This window comes from Musa acuminata, chromosome BXJ3-6 (assembly GCF_036884655.1).
Source record: "Musa acuminata AAA Group cultivar baxijiao chromosome BXJ3-6, Cavendish_Baxijiao_AAA, whole genome shotgun sequence".
Classification (NCBI taxonomy): Eukaryota; Viridiplantae; Streptophyta; class Magnoliopsida; order Zingiberales; family Musaceae; genus Musa; species Musa acuminata.
In genome coordinates this window covers 3,790,629-3,810,511 of record NC_088354.1, presented here as the reverse complement: position 1 = coordinate 3,810,511, position 19,883 = coordinate 3,790,629, and the positions used below count along the sequence as shown (strand labels likewise).

At 38.9% G+C, this 19,883-nt stretch overlaps 2 protein-coding genes and 1 long non-coding RNA gene across 7 annotated transcripts; 2 read left to right on the top strand and 1 right to left on the bottom strand.

The window, feature by feature from the left end:
- The first annotated feature begins 1,483 nt into the window (after positions 1 to 1,483).
- On the top strand, positions 1,484 to 7,659 carry LOC135640995 (serine/threonine-protein kinase STY13-like). Of its 2 annotated transcripts, XM_065155924.1 has the most exons (4): positions 1,484 to 1,652; positions 1,828 to 2,920; positions 6,856 to 7,239; positions 7,384 to 7,659. In XM_065155924.1, exons 2-3 carry the CDS (start codon positions 2,001 to 2,003, stop codon positions 7,190 to 7,192), a joined length of 1,257 nt encoding a protein of 418 aa, XP_065011996.1. In that variant the 5' UTR covers positions 1,484 to 1,652; positions 1,828 to 2,000; the 3' UTR covers positions 7,193 to 7,239; positions 7,384 to 7,659. The 2 variants fall into 2 exon arrangements, with proteins under 2 accessions (XP_065011996.1, XP_065011995.1); XM_065155923.1 differs by having other exon boundaries at positions 6,856 to 7,659.
- Positions 7,660 to 9,556: 1,897 nt separating this feature from the next.
- LOC135581618 (KH domain-containing protein At4g18375-like) lies at positions 9,557 to 17,530 on the bottom strand. 3 transcript variants are annotated; one of them, XM_065156258.1, is made up of 8 exons: positions 16,977 to 17,530; positions 15,775 to 15,841; positions 13,356 to 13,850; positions 13,025 to 13,264; positions 12,659 to 12,940; positions 12,434 to 12,489; positions 12,083 to 12,173; positions 9,557 to 10,934 (listed from the first exon to the last, which is right to left on the bottom strand). In XM_065156258.1, exons 2-8 carry the CDS (start codon positions 15,784 to 15,786, stop codon positions 10,803 to 10,805), a joined length of 1,308 nt encoding a protein of 435 aa, XP_065012330.1. In that variant the 5' UTR covers positions 15,787 to 15,841; positions 16,977 to 17,530; the 3' UTR covers positions 9,557 to 10,802. The 3 variants fall into 3 exon arrangements, with proteins under 3 accessions (XP_065012330.1, XP_065012329.1, XP_065012331.1); XM_065156257.1 differs by having other exon boundaries at positions 15,251 to 15,841; positions 16,977 to 17,529; XM_065156259.1 differs by lacking the exon at positions 15,775 to 15,841.
- A 5-nt stretch (positions 17,531 to 17,535) lies between these two features.
- On the top strand, positions 17,536 to 19,787 carry LOC135641158 (uncharacterized). Of its 2 annotated transcripts, XR_010497591.1 has the most exons (3): positions 17,536 to 18,882; positions 18,990 to 19,075; positions 19,274 to 19,787. It is a non-coding gene; the product is annotated as an uncharacterized LOC135641158 (long non-coding RNA). The 2 variants fall into 2 exon arrangements; XR_010497590.1 differs by having other exon boundaries at positions 17,536 to 19,075.
- The last annotated feature ends 96 nt before the right edge of the window (positions 19,788 to 19,883 follow it).

Here is a 19,883-nt window from a genome sequence, read left to right as displayed (position 1 = left end):
GGTTTTTGGTAGTGAATGACATGATAAACCTTCATGTATCTTTCTAGATCCTTTACTGATAGGAGTCTACTAGTGAATGACATTATACTAAAGAAAACAATTAAATATATGAGAACACCGAGAAATCTATTATTGACCCTGACTTTTAGTGTTAGAATGACATGGATTTAGAAATTGCAGCAGTAAGAAAGGAACAAAAGTTGTAATTCATGGGAGAGGTTGGAAAGTTGCTTTCTTCTGCAAGGCATGCCTTTTGTATTTACTCATGTCGGCAGTAATAGCACCCAAGTTTGACAAGATTGAGGTGACTGATTTATGCAAGAAAGTTTACTCATGCCTAGCAAAAGAACAAAAGATGGGAGTTGGAAGAAGCCATCCAATGATGACCCATTCAAGTTGGAGGCAGACCACCACAAGAAGTTTGATCCATCTGGTGACTAAAGTATCTTGATCTGGTCAGAAGTCCTTAGTGGATGACCTCAACTCATCATCATATGTGAATAAGTTGACATGTTCATGCCAAGCATCTCCAAGTCCTTTTGACACAGGAACTTGTCCTCAGCATCAGCTCTTCACAGGACAAAATTGTGGGAAATTGAATGGGAAAAGTATCATTTTGTTTGGACTAAAGACTACATCAACATATTATTCAACTCATACAAAGGGTTACTGGTCAAGAAGAATTTAACTCTCCTTTTGTAATTATTGTGAGTTACAAAGTAATTGCATGGTCGTATATCCTTCCTAAATCAACTCTACATGCTTTGATTTTTTTATTGAAATCAAAGCATGAAGACATGTCTCATTTCAATCCTACATCCTCGATGCATAACAATGTCAATTAATTTGTATTGTTGCGTGTTGATTGGGTTTTCAGTTGCCAATTTTCAAATAATATGAGAGTGACTAATGCTTGCTTGCAATGTCAACTCTCTACCTATTGCCAGTTTATCCAAGTCAAATATATAACTAAGGTTAGCTCAATGTCATATCAATCCGATCCAAGTCATTCATTAAAATCGTGCGTTGACTGAGATACAGAGTCAACATCATATGGAGCAAATAAGAACAAATTTGACCAGTGTGTGGATTAAGAAAACTACAACCTTAGAGAATCCATAATAATAGCCTAATTGTTCGATCCATCAAGTCGATCCAAACCTGATTTGTGTTAAGTTATATCGATCAAGTCGGATTCGATACATGAAATTGAGGAGTTGAGAGCATAAAATTTCCCAGAAGATAATGAATAATAAATTTAAATATTTCGATTAATACACTCATCTAATACTGAAAGTATCGACCGTTACATTAAGCAAAGCCATTTGTAACAGGCGGTATATTTACATAACAGCACCGCTAATTAGTGATCGTAGCAGTGTCATATAACGGCGATGAGTAGGGACAAAAAGCAGGAAATAAGTATTATTATTATTATTATTATTATTATTATTATTATTAAGCTGGAAAATAAAGCGAAAGGGAAAGCAGGCGACGACTTGCTCTCCGACCCAGTGGTCCTCGTCTCCCACCACTCTCTTCTCCTCCTCTTAATCTCTACATAAAAGGCGACCCATTTCTCCTCCACCTTGCAGCCGATCGCGTCTCCTCTTTGGCGATCTCGTGCGCTGCACGATTCCCTCTCGATCGAGGTACGTGTTGCTCGAATCGGTGCTGTTTTGCTCAGATCGAGCTTCCTCGTTCCTGTTTTTAGGTTTTCGGAATCGCTTGGTTCTTTGGCGACTATTTTGTCGCAGATATCGTAAAAGTCGCGTCTTTATTCTTTCTGTGAAGTAGATTGATGTCTATTTCTTATTCTTGTTTCAGATTGGATATTATAGGTGTCGACGAGCTGCTAGTGATGGATTCTTAAGAGTGTTTTGAGGGGCTTTTAGTTTGCTTGGGATGGTTGAGAAGTCCAGTTTTTAGAGGTAAGATCGAGTGGTTTATAGCATTTTTTGAAGATAAGTTGGGCCGTTTGATCGTTGGTTCGGAAATAGATGGCTGATGGTTCTAAATTTGCTGGGTTTATGGTTGGTGGTGGCGGTGGCGGTGGCGTAAATGGTGTCGGAAATGGGTTCTATGACATGGGATTCTACCGGAAGCTCGATGAAGGCTCCAACATGTCTATTGACAGTGTTGGAAGCCTGCAAACGAGCACCGGTGGTGGGTCCGCTCCCATGTCTGTTGAGAATAGCAGTGTGGGATCAAACTCGAGAACTGGAATACTGCGTCATACTGCACTCCGCCTGTTCCCAGGTGCCAACTTCTCGGTGGGGCACAGTGTGCTTCGACATGGCAGAGTGTCTCATGCTATGAATGAGGATGCGTTGGCTCAGGCCTTGATGGACCCCCGGTACACCACGGAATCTCTCGAGAACTATGATGAGTGGACCATTGATCTCAGGAAGCTAAATATGGGGGTGGCCTTTGCTCAGGGTGCTTTTGGTAAGCTTTACAGAGGAACTTATGATGGAGAAGATGTTGCTATTAAGTTGTTAGAAAGGCCTGAGAATGACCCTGAGAGGGTGCAGTTAATGGAGCAACAATTCGGGCAAGAGGTTATGATGCTGGCAAATCTCAAGCACCTGAATATTGTCAGGTTCATTGGAGCATGCAGAAAGCCCATGGTGTGGTGTATTGTGACGGAATATGCAAAAGGTGGATCGGTGCGGCAATTTCTCATGAAAAGGCATAACAGATCGGTGCCTCTGAAGCTGGCTGTCAAACAAGCACTGGACATTGCTAGGGGTATGGAGTATGTGCATGGGTTGGGATTCATACATAGAGATCTGAAGTCTGACAATCTTCTTATATCTGCGGACAAATCAATTAAGATTGCTGATTTTGGAGTTGCACGTATTGAGGTCAAGACCGAGGGGATGACACCAGAAACTGGAACTTATCGTTGGATGGCTCCGTACGTGAACTTGTGTCCTTTATGCTTTTAACAACTTGAAATTTCTTGAAGTGCTTATTATAAGACAGTTTTATTCTAGTAATTCATTCATATCCTAGGCTGCTGACACTTAATTTGTTAGGTCATTTTCTGTCTAGATGCACTGTCAAGAAATTTCCCTTCATCTTTTAGAGTGTCTGACTTTGCTATCACCCAAAATTAGTTCAACCATATAGTCATTATACATTTTAGAGAAAATATTGCACTTTGTATGTTTCTATAGAAAAGGCCATACCACCTCCAAGAGATGAAGCATACTAGCATAAGAAAAAATTCTATTGAAGTAGGCAACTTCTATATTATGCTTTTGTGAATGATTCCTGACTTTGTGACAAATGTTTCTCTTAGCTCAGTCATGGACAGTACATAGCTATGTTTCATATCCGGTGGTTATTGATTATACTTATTGTCAGTTTCCAACATGCAAAAGTCATATTAACGATTAATGATGTAATATAGGGCTGCTAAGCATGTCTCCTCTTGTCATGTCAAGTAAATGTGCGGAAACAATGTTTCAGTGTCGCAAGAATCTGCTATATGAATGAAGTCCAAAACTATTGAACTAATACCCGAATTGGTTAAATAAAATAATAGTTCTAAAGCTTAGACCATGGTGTAGTAGTATTAACATGCCATTGGGATGTAGATGGATCAACAATGAAGACAACACATGAACCATAGCAGATTAATAAAGCTTCCATATTAATTATGATATATTGACAAATTGGTCAATTTTGTGCTAACAACTTTGTTGCAGTGATTTAAAAGTGTTGGGCTCCAAAAGACACCAAAGTCCTACAACACCTGAGGCGCTAGGCGCTCTCGAATATTATAATTAAAATAATATATAACTAAATAGAAATATGTTAAACATGTTTATGAAGACCTGTATTAGAATTAAACTGCTTTGTACACTTGTCATTAATTCTAAAACCTAATATATAATTTCAAAACAATAAGATTAGAGATTTGACAATCTACTTTTAACAATATATTATTTACTGTTAATAGTAGTTAAGAGAGGAGAAAAAAAATCGTTAACAGTAGTAGAGGGAGAGAAAAAAACAAGAGAAAAGTGTCAACAGTGGGGAAGGAGATGGCAGCGGTCACGGAGGAAGCTATGGATGACAATCGCAGTAGTAGAGGAAGTTGCTAATAGCGGCAGCGGCAATGACGGCACTGACGGAAGCTACGGACGACAATGTCGTGGATGGAGGAAGGTTCCAAAGTGTATGTCAGTCGCGGAGGAAGCTGCGGTCCTCTCCCTCGATCGTAGAAGGAATTGCTAGCAGTAGCAGAAAGAAGCTACGAACGAAGGCTAAGCCATCAGACCCATTTATCGGTGATAGAGGAGGCCTCAGTCCATTGCGTCTGTGACGAAGGTAGTGACAGAAAGTATCAGCGGGGAGGCAGGAGCACTCGCTAGGGTTGATCGCTCGGGGTCACGCATGTGTGCTGGGGTGGCTTTTGCAGGTAAGAAAGGGGATCGCTTGTGGTTGAACCAGACTTAAAAATATGGTTCGGTTCAACTATTTGAACCACGCACTCGCTCGAGGCGCTTAGCGCCTGGGTTCGGACGAGTGCCTAGGCGGCGTCTCATTGAAGCGCGTCGCTTGGTTCACTGTCGAGGTGCTCGGGCCTCACCTCGCCTTGCCCGAGTGCCTAGGTGAGCACCTGAGCACCCATTTAAATCATTGCTTTGTTGCATATTTATTATTGGACCATTAGCAAGTTTATGATTCAATTATACTTGCACATATTAATCATTTGCCGCTTGGTTCACTGTTGAGGTGCACGGGCCTTGCTTCACCTCGCCTCGCCCGAGTGCGTAGGTGAGCCCTAGCGCCCATTTAAATCACTGCTTTGTTGCATATTTATTATTGGACTATTATCAAGTTTATGATTCAATTATACTTGCACATATTAATCATTTGCTAGCTCCTGGTTTTAGGATGGTATATATACATACATGTACCTACATACATATAGATACACACAAAATTTTGTTGAAGCATTTGATTGTTAATTTTATAGATGTAGCCATCATGTGTCCTTGCATGTTCATATGAACTGTCATTACAATGGGGATTGTTTTAGACTTATTGATTAATAATTCATGTACTCTTTCCTTTGATGAGCTTGCTCATTGCTTTTTTGTGGTGCTTTCATGTGATCAGTGAAGTTAATTTTGGATTCATCGTAGTCTGCAGACACATTTATTACACATGAATGCTTATAGGCATCTTTGTTAGATTAAATATGTTGTTTGAATTTCCCTTCCATGTTTTATCACTGATATGTGTAAATAGATCGGAAGTTGTAGATTGGTGCTCTTTCATTTTGTTTGGTTGCCTTTTCATTCAGAATTCCATTTTGTATAGGAAAGTCAGAGTCTTGGTGTTGGTGACAGCTCATTGTAATTCTTATAAAATATTTGTCCGATGATCAATTTGTTTGAAGTGTTTGAGAATTTGGATTCTATTTCGACTCCCAACCTGGTCACACCTATAAAATTATTTGTTTTCATGAAGTATGCAAATACTTGCATGGGTTTAAGCTTTTTTCTTCTCATGCTACTGCTAATGTTGTGCAGAAAATTTGATAATTTAATGCAGCGACTATCTTTGCTGTTTATATTATTGTTCTTTTACTGCACTTGCATCTTTTAAAGGATCACTGAGAATATTTTTCCTTAAGGTCATTCTTTCTTTTCATTAATTTTCTTGATTGTCCGTAAGCAATTTATCAGGTGGTGTAATGGTTTCTTGGTTGGTCAAAAGAAGTGTAGAGATTGTCCCTCTGAAATTAAGATTTTTTAATAGCAGGAATAGCATCTTTTTAATGACATAACTGAGTTGGAGCATGTCCTAAGCTGTCCTATCATAGCATATCCTGATAAATTGACATCACAAGGATGTCGAGGTCTGGACTTATGTAATCAAATCTTAAGCTCTACTAGAAAGAGGGAATTACATCAGGAGATATTGAAAAAGTTTGAGAAGTGCTCTAGAGATACAGATGAATCTCAAAAGATACCTGAGCCAGTTTTGATTTGGAGATAACAAAAATAGTCAAAGGGGACAATTGAGTTTATGGACAGTTCTGAAATAAACTGCACGGGAATTGTTTAGGCGTGTCCAGTAGCTGACGAGATGGTTTAAGGGTTTTAATCGGGTTGTTCTATGGTTCTTTGGGGTGAATGATGATTAATTGGTGAGATGAAAGAGTATAAATTTGATAGTGAGGACAACTTTTTCTTTCAACTTATCCTTTTGCTAGCAGAAAGGAGAATATCTCTTTCCTTATTTCTGGCTAACTATGCTCCATGTATATATATACTCCTAGAAAGTCTACCTATTGCCATTGTTCAAACTTCAAACCAGCCAAAACTTTGGATTTTTCCAGGACCACAACAGTCAAAGTTGCATAGTAGTAAAGCACTGAAATACTACCACAGATATGATGGTCTTCTTGTATTAACACTGGTGTGATTCTATTGGTTTCATAACAAGGATATGCATCTCATACCTAAGCTAGTATTTGGTCAATTTTTTTAAAATAATCCAAATATATGATGATCCGAAGGTAAATACTTTGTCTAGAATATTTGGGGGATAATTTTAAGGTAACTATGAATCTCGGTTAATACCTGAAGGATATGTACTAATTACATTGATCTTATTGTAGATCCAATTTACTAATTACATTGATCTGGTTCTCATACTAATTACATTGATCTTATTGTAGATCCAATTTACTAATTGTTAAAAGCTACCTTTTATATTTCCATCTCGTTGTTTCTTTCAACTAATTTGTTTCTATTTTTTTTCTTTTAGTGCTTGCACATAATTGTTTGCTGCTGAATTTGTCTGTTGACCACACCTTTTTGTTCTCAGAGAGATGATCCAGCACAGACCTTACAATCAGAAGGTTGACGTTTATAGCTTTGGCATAGTTCTCTGGGAGCTTATAACAGGGATGCTTCCATTTCAGAATATGACAGCTGTTCAGGCAGCATTTGCTGTTGTGAACAGGGGAGTACGACCAATTATACCACAAGATTGCCTCCCTGCACTCGGCGAGATCATGACCCGCTGCTGGGATGCTAACCCCGACGTGCGTCCTTCCTTCACCGAAATCATCAGTCTGCTTGAAGGTGCCCAAGAAGATATCGTGCATACTGTTCGTAAAGCACGCTTCCGATGTTGCATACAACCAATGACCACTGACTGAGAAGGGTAGCCAGGGAAGGTGACTAGTGCTTGCTTCATGCATGGAAGGTACCGTCTGGACTACAGTTGAATGAATCATAGGAAGTCGTCGAAATGTTGGTTTTGGTTGATTCACCGTTATAACGCTACCAAGTACAATAGGTGATATCCATCTTGGTCTGATCATGATAGTTCACCTTTGTTTTTGTATAGGCACAAATGAAAGTATTAGTTTAAGGTGCACGTCACGTCTAGATTGCCTGCTTGACTCGGTGTTGTGACTTCTAAATCAGGTTAGTTTCCATATGCTGTACTGTTGAAACAAGAAACAAGATTGTCCTTATGTGTATTCTCTAGTTTTACCAACAATGTATCTTTGGTTTGTGTGAGCCATAAAAGATGCAATAGGCTGAGGCTTTTAGGATCGTAATTGATGTATTCCTCCGATGGAATGCAATGAAAACCAATATGGAGACTCTGTATTTGCCATTGTTTGTTCTATCTTTAACCAGGCAAAGTAAGAAATCTATGCAGGGAAGGTTTTGGAGAAGTGTGCATACGCATTCATTTTTATTACCACAGCAAAGTGGATTGGGACAAATGAAACGCCAAAGTAGGGATAAAACAGTGTGGTAGTAACACAGGGATAAAGACGAATGCACGTTGCTGTGTGTGTCGTCACTGGAAGAATACTGAATCCCATGGAATAATCTCTTTTGGGTGCGTTATGTCACGGACGATGTTGATGGTGGCAAATGATGATGTCTATTGTGAATGAGGAGGAAGAGAGACAACGAAAGGTGAGATAAATAAAGAGGATAATGCAAATGCCAATGCTTTGCATTTGCGTTGGTGTCGTTGCGCTACTTTACATTTATGTCGGTATCGACGTAGTTGCCGAGCGACACCAGTGTAGATGTAGAGCAACGTCGCCCTTCTTGCCCTTCTCCACATCGTTGTCGACGTTGGCACAGATGCAAAGAGACGCTACTTTGCATATGCGTCGGCACCGATGCAAATGTCGAGCGACATGCCAAGTGACATTGTTTCTACATTTGCATCGACGCTAATGCAGTTGTCCATCAGCCCTTTCGTCTCTCTGCATTTGAGTCGACGTCAACACCGACACAGATGCAGAGTATCGACGCCGACGTAGATGTAGATGTCGACATTTACATTGTCCTATTTCTCCTCTCATTTTGCCTCACTTCTCATCGTCGTTCTCCTTCCTCATCCACAACACTCACTTGCAACCTCCGACAACGTCATTATTTATCACCATTGAAAACGTAATTGGAACATTGAAATTATTTTTCTACCTATCATTTTCATACATTCGTCGATAAAATCAATAACGTTACAGTAAATAGAGTCAGATATTTCACTTTCATAACTATAAATATTGAAATATAAATTTTTTAAATCTAAAAATTAAAATACTAAAAAAATATATTAAAAAAAAATGTATAATTACCCCTTCGAAAGCCGCCGAAATGACAACATCAGCAACAACTAAAAGAAAGCGTTTTCCTTGAGTGGAAAGAGACGTCAAATCTCGAATTGCTGCACTCAACCGACGTGGTACGCTCTTTTACATGGATGCTGAGTTCACAAGTGGCTGATGACTCAGTGGCACGTGTGAGACAGCAAAGCGAACACCAAGCTTCGCATCCACTGTCCTATTATGGCGCCATGATTCAGATTTTAATTGGACTCTTACACGAAAGCAGGAGAATGACAACACAGAGAAACCATTGAGGGAAAAAAGGGAAAAAAGAAAAAAAAAAAAAAAGAGTAAGGAGGGTTGCCACTAAGGCTATTTTGAGACCTCGTCATGATCAAATGAGTCATACAGAACCCACTACATTTTTTATGTTTAACCCTACTTTTAATTCGCATTCTTTCTTGTTTGTTACAATTATTATTCTCTTTTGCATGCAAAGTCAAGATTGAGACAGATGAAGCTATGAGGTACCTATCATTTTTCCTATGATGGAAACATTAATGGCTGAAATCAAATGCAACATGACGGAGAAGAACAGTGATGGCCGTGCATTATTACATTACTGGTGGGAATATGAGGTGCGATCATTCATGGCCAGCACAAAATGAAACAAAAAAATAAAGTGTCAGGCAACTGATCCAACGAGAACATCAACAGAATCGTACCTGTAATCTGCAGATTCCAGACCCCACATGGTAGAACTCTAATCCATCTCAAACAACAGCATAGAACAATGCCAACTGCAGAACCCCAGGGAATATGACGTGCTCATCAATAAAGTATATGCAAAGAATGCGACGCATCCAACATGCGTGAGACATGATGCTATCCACCAGAGACATTATGCTCATCAGACAACAAATTTTCTTTTCAGGACATTGATTGAGACAAAATTATCATATATATAAATATATCATTTGCAAACAATTAAGCAACCATCTAAAACGAAAAGCTCACAACATCAACTTTTCAACCATCTAAAATGAAAAGTTCATAACAACAACTTTCCAACTTTTAGCTCTTTTACCTTCTAAGAAACAACAGTTCATTTGTCATCTGAGGTATCGATCCAATAGCCATGCTCGTTCAGCATGTACAACATCTATTATTTACATGACTGTCAGTAAAAGAGTTCTTCGTTATTAATTAGACAACTTCAGCCAACCAATTAGGTTAGTGCTCCTGTCGATGGAACTAGGTTAGCACCAAAGAGACCACAAGAACTCATGGAACAAATTGGGCACTTGTCTAAATTCAATGTAGGCATATTGATGGGTGGAGAATAATGACCTCACCACACGGATAACCACTAGTTTCTACCAGATTTTTTGTTTAGGATACATGAATGACCAATTTGGGAGAACATGAAACCAAGATTAAAGAACAGATAGCAAGAGAAACAATACAATGTACAAAGAAAGAAGAGAACAGGGGGAAGACATAAATGCTATATACAATTCAGAACTGACGCTACAAGAGGATCCTTTGAGAAAAAGAAAATGATAGTTTTGCGATGCAACAAGTATAAAGGAATAATAACATACACACTAACTTATGAACAAGGTTCAGGCGCTGAAGCAGTCAGTAGAACTAAATTTATATCAGTCTCATATGAGAAACATCAAAGAGATTTCGGAAATAAATGATTTTTGAGTTTTAGCACTCAGTTCACTGTTTCAGTGATGAATACCAACAAAGTTCAGTTCAGCAGTGAATAACGTATCAAATTTGACCATTATATTAGCGGATAGACAGTATCTGATGAGGGAAAAGAGACAAATTTGGTAATAAGCATAACTATGCGAGCACGAGAAGTCACCAAAGACTTGTCAGACAAAGGACATTGGCATTGTGACAATTAAGGACTCGCAAGAATTTAACATCAGAGTAAATCAAGGATTCGAGAAATTTTATGATATAAGATAGGTTCATGACAGGGAACAGTTCTCATGAAGGACAATTGGCAGTAGACTTTGCAAGAAACGAGTGGACTCTGTTTGGTACAAAAGACAGGAGGAGGAGGAATTGTACCATTGTTCTTCATAATAGACCTAAGGGAATTATGGAAAGCTTGAAGCATCACAAAAAGAGTTCAAAAATTCACCAACTCTGGAAATTGACCGTCATCTTAGGTAGACATTATAAAGGCCTGAATTAAGTTCTCTGCTGACCGCTTCTGATCGGGAGTACCAGATATCCGGGCAATGCGTTCAAAACGGGATGCCTTTGAGTCAACAATTTCTATATGAGCTCCTGATATCTGCAACGATCAAATAAAACAGAATCTAATCAAACAATTCAAGCCACAAGGGATTACAGTTTCTCTATGAAAAAAAATGACTTTTCATATTAAAACGTTTCACAATTTCACTAGTTATAGGCAAGAAAAACATAACAATTATGTCAGACCATGCAATTACATATATATTATATGATTTTCACAGTCCATGAACTAAATCTTTCAAAATTTCATCTAACATATGCCATAAGTATCAACACTGAGCTCACAGAATATAATTTTCGTCTATCATACCAGCTAATATGTTGCACAAGCAATGCCAAACCATATGCCACAAGTACCAACTCTTACGGCTCACAGAATGTAATCATCATCTGACATACCAGCTATCATGTCGTGCAAGCAATATCAAACTATGCAACCATAATTTCCTGTTGGCTGGACATACAACAGCATGCCACATTGTGGAAACAGATATATATAATTTTCTACTCTGTAACAAGAATAGGAACCTTTTTCTTTGAGGGACAGAGAACTTAGGTACAAATAGAATAAAACTTTAAAGGAGTCAAACTGAGCCACTTGGGTCAGTCTGTTCCACCTTTTAAAATATAACTTACAGCAAAATACTCATATTCTGCAAAAGGTTTAACTCTTGTATCACCTTCTTGTGGGCCAATCACCAAAAGACAAAGTGCAGTAACTAGAAATTCATTCCGACGGTGCCAAACTTACTTTCCTGTATATAGTTCTTCAGATGTATGCCGGTATAGAATTGAGCAAACAACAACGAAAATTGAAGTTCACATATCAGAACTGAATGTTAATAGATAAGGGAATCTAACCCAAGGTTTTAAAGATCAGTCTTGTATTGGTGTCTGTAATCGATCAGACTGATAAGATTACGGAATATCAAGTAGCACACCAACCTATACTGCTTGGTACCATGATAAAAATTAAAATGAACTATATATCAAAATGATATCAAAATATATGTTATCAAACACGTAAATATCACCTGGTATGTATCAATATGACTGGAATTTAAAAAAATTGTACTGACCAAGGAAAAACTAAACCATCATGACCTGTAAAGTGATGATGAACTTCTAAACAATCTAGTAACACAAAGCACAGCTATCATAGTGACCAAAACTTTCAAAACCTACCTTTCTGATGTTGTCAACATTTGTGCCACCTTTACCCATAACTTTAGCCAAGGCATTTGCAGGAATCACTACCTCAATATAAGTTGGAAATCTACAGCAAAAGAAAAGGTCAGCAAAAAACTAAATAACAAACAAGACACCTTGCATATGTATAAAAAAACGGTGCATCATTTTCATAAAAAAATCTTTAATTACAAGAATATAATAGGACAAATGAATTACTAGTTCTGAATCATAGTGAAATTAAATGGAAAGTATATTCCTTAGAAGACTTCATAACTGTCATACAATTTTACAGATGATAAACACCAAAGTTAAAGTTGAGAATTCCAATGGATAAAAAAAACATACCCTCCGTACGTATTCGATGAAAATGAAGAAAGAGGCCCAAAAGCATTCTCTCCAGCCTTGACAAAGAACATAAAATGTCATCAGAATATAACTCTAGCAAAAACATTAAAACCCATAATGATGTTACTTATCATGGTTAAGGGTAGAAAACTCCATAATAACTTCACCAGTTACGATGAAGGTAAACTAGTTGATAGCAACACTGTGCAAAGAAACAACCTGTACCTGCAACGAGCTGTAACCATACAAATTATTGCCAGAGAATATTCCCATCCCACTCTCAGTTTCAGCTCTTTGGCCATAGTTCAAAGGTGCAAGTGGTGGAATAGTAGGCAATACTGGAGGCACAGACAAACTGCTAGAATGAAGAGTATCAACAGGAGGAACCTTCTGATTGCTGTCCTTTTGAGCATTCTGATTACCATCCTTGTCTTTTAAAGCGTCTTCTCTAAGCCTTAAAATAATCTGCACGAGTGCATCACGCAACTTACCTACCTCTCCAGATACCTGAATGCCCATTTAAAGAGAAGAAAAAGGCATGAGAACAAATAACAAATCAAGTGAAACTTAATTTTAAGGACATGAATGAACCTCCACAAGCTCTTCATCAGATGCAGCACGTTTGGGTTTTTCACCCTTTGAGATATAAATATTCGCCTTTGTACTTTTGCGCATATCATTTATAATTGAACCACTCTTGCCAATAAGACAGCCAATGACTTTTGAAGGAACAAGAAGGCGAATATTAACACTGTCATCATCTTGATCATTAATCTTTTCTTGAAGCAGCAAAACAGCTTCAACTGCAGCGGACTTCACATCATTGGAAGACTGCACAGTTATAATTCATACATCACATACAATAGATAACTATTAGCCATAACAACCAAGAGAACCATGAAAATAAAAGGACAGTTCTAACCTCTTTAGATGTGATGGTGATAGTACACTCATCAGTATCATCCCTAGTATCATCAACGTTGATTTTTGCTCCACTGGATTGCCTTATGCTCTTTATAGTATTTCCTTGCTTGCCAATGACACGTCCAACTTTGTCAAATGGGCAAAGAACTCGTAAGACCAGGTCCTCTGAACGTGCTGGACCACCATATCCAGGGACAACAGGAAGAGTAGATGGATACATTGGCCACATATTAGAAGCATCTATAAATCCAGGAATCTCAGATGCTTGATGAGTTGCAGCTATGACTGGTGGCAAAGATCCAGGAGGTAATATGGTGTCTGCAGTGGGATAGATACTACCAGCTGGAATTATGGGAACATCTGAGGGAATCAATATGTGGGGAAGATCAGGAACTGAGCTATCGAGGGGTATCTCTTCTTTTGGTGAAAATTTATACATGATAGCAGAAACTGTAGTTAGCGCTCTTTTAATTGCTTCAGCATCACCAGTAATCTGCACATACACATAGATGAAAAGATGCTGCCACAGTAAGCATGTATATTCTTGAAAAAATGCATAATAACATGAAATATAGTCACTGCAAACATCCAAGCCTTCTCATCAGTTGGTGGATCAGGCTTGATAACACTCAAAATTAAGAATACTACATTAGAACTTTGAGAAAAATCATGATAAGAAAAAACAGGACTTATAAAGTCGATGTAAGTTCTTATTCATGTTGTGTTCAAGGATAAGAAAGATGTCCAAAGCCATGCAGGCAGAAGGATATTTCTTATTGGTCGCAATTGAAGCTCATGCAACTATGACCAGCCTTCTGGATAGAATCTTGAATGGACATGGACAGATTTAAATTGGGCTTCATCAAAGTTAAAATTAAATGAATAAAGGTACAGAGGATAAAACTATTTGGATAGAAAAACAAAATGTTAAGGCTTCCAATTAACAGAATATGAAATATTGAAAGATCATCTTGTAAGAAACCTGAAAACCTAAAAATTCAGTGTCACCATCAAAATGTGGATATCGGTGAGACTGTCGTCTAGCTGACATACAAAACCTCAAACTACTACCATAGTCCTATTTGTGAATATTTGTTCAACACAGATCCTCGACAGATGCAAGAATTCAGGCTACATAGGTCCTAAATTCCATTAAAATGGAAATAACTAGAGGCAGGAAGCTGACAAGCTTTTGTGGTTGCAGATAAAAAAAAAATCATAAACATAGATAAGTCGACGAGAAATATCACTACCTTTAAAAAAATAAACATGGTTTTGTTAAAACTCAAGCACATTAGTTTGCCATTAATAAATGTTAAGTTTATATCTCAATCTGCTTGTAACAGAAGTCCAGAAGAAACTTAAAATTTCAAAACATTGCAAGTACAATTAGCCTGGTGACTGAACTTCCTAAATGGAACAGAGGCCAAAATGATGTTATCATGCTTCCTAGATGTTCACTGCCAAAAAGAGATGGATGCACACAGGAGTGATGGCAGACTAATAAGTTCAACAAAATGCCAAGTGTTGACACTTCTACAAGAGGATAATGTTTGGAGAAGGTCAGCACTAGTACAATTAACTTTTATCTGATGCTTCCACATCATTTGACATAGAGTTGATTAACAAATAGCTGGCCAACTCTGCTGCAATTTTAGGCCAGACATAAATGATAATTGCATTGATACAACATGTACCGTGCTACTGAAGGGGAGGCAACATAATGTCACAGATTCAACAACATAGTTTAACAAAAAAGGTACATTCAAAATATAATTCTAGTAGAAAACAACATTGCACTACCCTCAAGGAACAAATCACTTGTAATTTTTCAGAAGACAAAACCATCTTTAGGTCACTACTCAACCTCCCATAGCTAGTTGTATTAATTACCTGAAGAAAGTTGTCAAAACTCATTGCACAAGAATGCGTGGCATCAGAGGGATCCTTTGGAGTAATTTTGATGTTTGCATTGGTCTTGGATCTCAGTTTCTTGATGATAGACCCAGACTTACCTATGATATTTGCAGCTTGGCTTGCTGGCACTAGGATATAAACCCCTTCCTTCTGTTTATTTTCAAACTCATTAGAGTTATCTAAAGCATTTACTATAGCATCATGAATCTTAAGCAAGGCATCCTGGGCAGGGCAAAGTGGTCGCAGGATATCTTCATCAACATCAACAGGATTCTTGTCCTTAACATAGCAGTAAATAGTAATAACCCTCTTATCCGCACCAGGAAAAGGATCAACAATTTTGATTTTAGCATTTGTCTCTTGTCTAATGGAGTTTATAATTTTACCACTCTTTCCAATCACACTCCCGATAACACCAAGTGGGCATAGGATACGATATACGACCAATTCACTGTCCCTGGTACCATCATTGTTGACCAATCTTTTCTTCTGCTGCTTACCTTCACTGTCATTATCCCTCTGCTGACGCTTTCCAATATCAACCATGACTTGGAAACAGAAATCAGTCTGTGAACATACAAGATCTTGAGTTTGCATTATAAACCATAAGACTATGAAGATACTTTACCAATGGAATAGCACACAAGATTAAAAGACTACAAAGAGAAAGAACCACCAAGCAGTTCAGAAAAAGATAACCAACTATACAACTGAAAGAGACTACAAAGTTGAAAAGATGAAAATTCACAAAGCGTTTAAAGAAAATTAGAAAAAACACATTGTTCAAACATGCTCAGTACTCAAGTGGTCAGCAAGCGACAGACAAATTTGAATAGTTTGATAAACAGCGATCAAATTATATGATTAATTGGAAGATAGTTATCCACATGACAAACATATATTAACCAATCTACTAATGTATTCAATAAACCAATGCAGCAACAGATCAAAAACAGAGGTGAACTTCGTTAATATTGACACCCTCATGAAAAATGAACTATTGCAACTCAAGAAATGAAGTTAACCAGCACACTGACGTTTCTATATGCATTTAGCCTTCGTTAATATTGTGACATGCTATTTGTTGAATTAAAACACTATTCCAGTAAATTAAAATATCCAATGGACAAAACAGAGGCAAAATGTCCATCAGTGTTCGCAATCTCAAATATTACATGAATGTGGTTAATAGATATAGAAGTAGGAAACGTTGACATTCATGATTCTAAAATACCACGCATGTGTTCAGTACATACAGAAGTAGGAATTGAAGGAAAGAGGATAATATAAGAATCAAGAATGGTGGTGATATAAATAAAAAAAAAAAGGATGTTCATCCCGTGAGAAAATGAGAAAACATATAAAAAATCTCAAGACTTCGGCACCATAAAGTAAGGCCAATTCTCAATAAAATCAAAATCGATATTCGCTCGCAGAAGAGATGTCTGAAATATGACGACTAAATAGCTTCCACCAACGTTCTGATAACCAGGAAAAGGCCCCGAATCGACCAATAAAAATCAACAAAAACCAAGATAAAAACATCTTGGATCGGTAACAAGAACAGAAGAGGAAATCACACGATGAAAACACACCGTAATCTGGAATGAAAACCCTAACCGTGGGCATCGATGAATCGCCGTCAGCATGAACTAAAATATCCTAACCCTAGGTGATGATTCGGGCGAAGGGGTTGGCGTACCTGCGAATGGAAGAAACCCTAACCCTTGGCAGCGGCGGGAGAAGGGACAGCGCGCGATTGACCGGGTTCGGGATGACTTAAACCGGTGCGGGGTAGCGCATGTTCTTGTGGCTGTAGGTGGTGTGCCGGTATATTCTATTATGTCATCAAACTGTGGAAAGCATGTATCGGCAATCTTCCGTTATTATACGAAATAACTGTCACGTGGGTACGATACAATGACTGTTACTTCCGTTCTCATACAAGATAACGGTTACTATCGGAGCGTTGCAATGACTGTTAGTTGCTCTAAAAAGACCTTGCAGTGGTGGGACCCGCTCTCCCGTGTGGGCAGTCGAGCCGAGCCGCGGTTGCTCGTCCGCGCTCCGCCCACGTAACAGAGCTCGACGGACTCCGGTCGCTCCACGCCCCGCCTGTGTCCGTCGATGGGGCGGCGAACCCCGCAACCCTACCAAGAAGTGGACGAATCTCGACCAAACACCACGGTGGTGGCGAAGGGATTGGAGAAGATGAAGATGAAGAAGACGAAGGCCGTCCCTATCCCGACCCTCCGGTACTTCACTTTCCCCTCGTCCGCCCCTTCTGCCTTCCACTTCCCCCTTTAGATTGGTAGTACTTGAAACCCTGATTCCCTGCCATATTCACCCGTCTTGACTTGTCAAAATTGAATCTTTACTGCTCTTTGCCGGTAAAAATCGAATCTTTAGTATACCTCCTTTTTGATAGACTGTTTTTGTGCCCTTCCGACTATATTATTCTATCTGCAAGAATGATCGTGAGGGCTAGAAATATTTTAGGTCCATTTACTTTAATGATGTTAGTTTTATCAATAAAAATATGAAAATAAAAAGATAAAATAATAAATTTAATATTCCGATGGTGACAGATGTCGTCGAAGGTGACGAATAGGGTGAGGACGAGGGGGAGAGGAGGTGGATGGTGGAGAGGCGACCGTGAGGGCTCTGGTTGATGATGACAGAAGGAGGGGTGAGCGCGAGGGGGAGAGAAGGTGGATCGGGCGGAGGCGATTATGAGGGATATGGCCAACGACGATAGCAGTGGCAACAATAGGGGTGAGCACGAGGGGGAGAGGAGGCAACGACCAGGGCTCTCACGATCGCCTCCGCCTTATCCACCTCCTTGAGGGGTGACCACGAGGGGGAGAGGAGGTGGACGGGGTGGAGGTGATCGTGAGGGCTTTGGCTGGCGACGATAGCGGCAACAGTGAGAGAGGTGAGCATGAGGGGGAGAGGAGGCAACGACTAGAGCCCTCACGGTCGCCTTTGCCCCGTCCACCTCCCTGACATCCCCCACGCTTATCTCCGTCGCTCTTTACTAGGTTAAGTAGTGGCGACAATGAGGTGAGCACGAGGGGGAAGAGCAAGGCGGAGGCATTGCTGTAAAGGGTTGCAACAACGTGCTAGGCGGCAATGGGGGAGAGGAGGCGGAGGGCGACGACGAAGGCGTGAGGGGGAAAAGGCCGCTCCACAACTATATCGGCGTCAGCTCCAGCATCATCATCGTCTAGCACCGTCGGAATGTTAAATTTATTTACCTTTTTGTCTCTTGTTTTCGTATTTTTGTTGATAAAAGCTGATGTCGTTAAGGTAAATGGACCTAGATGTTTTACCTTCGTAACTATAAGGATGTCAATATAACTTTTTAAAGTATAAAGACAAAGATACTAAAAGTGACTAACTAGAGGGTCTTGCGTGTTAGGGCTTCCTCCGAGCCATGATAATTGACCAAGGTAAAGCCCTAGTGGAAGCTGTAGCCCAAATGTTCTCATGCTTCTCTCATCGTTAATGCCTCTGACAGATTATGAAGAGGATTCAATCTATGGCATGCTTCTTCCTGATTACTTGAATAAAATAACTGGTCAATTATAAGCACTTGGCTACTGAAGGTGAGGATTTGTATGAGATGCTAGATCTTAATGTCCTTGTATGACTTTTTCCTGAATGAGAGGACGTTTTAGCTCTATATGATTTTACCAAGTTCTCTTTTTAGCAGACTGCAGTTATCGGGATGCTTACAATTTTGACAATGGATCACCAACCAGCATTGCCCTGTGTTCACGAATGTATCCAATCTTGTAGGTATGACAATTTTTTCATGCAATTTAAGTGTAACCTCTATATGAGGAAGAACCAAGTGGAAGCTGATCTCTGTTGATCATGAAAATGATATCTTACTTGGTGATGAACTTGGGAGAAAGCTCACACTCTAATGACCTCATCTAATGGTTTGATGACAGTTTTTGTAGTCAACTAACTTCCTTTTCTATATGATTACAGCGAATCTGTTAGCTGTTTTCAGAGCATTCAAATATTAACGGCGGCATTGATCGGCATTGATCCACCAGACAATCTTGGAAATGGCAATGCCTGGAGAGGCCAATTTGACGAGGTCTCATTTACATTCTTGCATCACAGAAATGTCAGTCCAGTATCAATAAGTGATGATATCATTCCAATTAACTAAGGTTACTCTTGCAACTGTGACCGTTTTCAAGTCACAAAAACAACACATTGATTTATATCGAAGTCTCATGCAATGAATCAATCTTCATCCTTGGATGCGAACAGTTGGGCTTTTTGCAGTCACTTTTGGAGAGGTTTCAGATATCCTTCTCATACAGGTGATCCTTATCACAATCTTGTTTTTGTTACGATGCAAACCATATGTTGTAATCTTAGAAAAAATGACCAAAATTGAATAAATATATCATATTTGTAGCCAAGAACCTTTGTCTACAATGTTTGATAGAATTGTTATTTTTAATAAAATATGTTTATATCTTTTTCTACATTTTCTCATATCATTAAATACTAATTGTCTCACATCTTCTAATTTTTCATGAATAAAATCACCACTCTTTTTTCTTTAATGCTTTAGAAAGTTTCT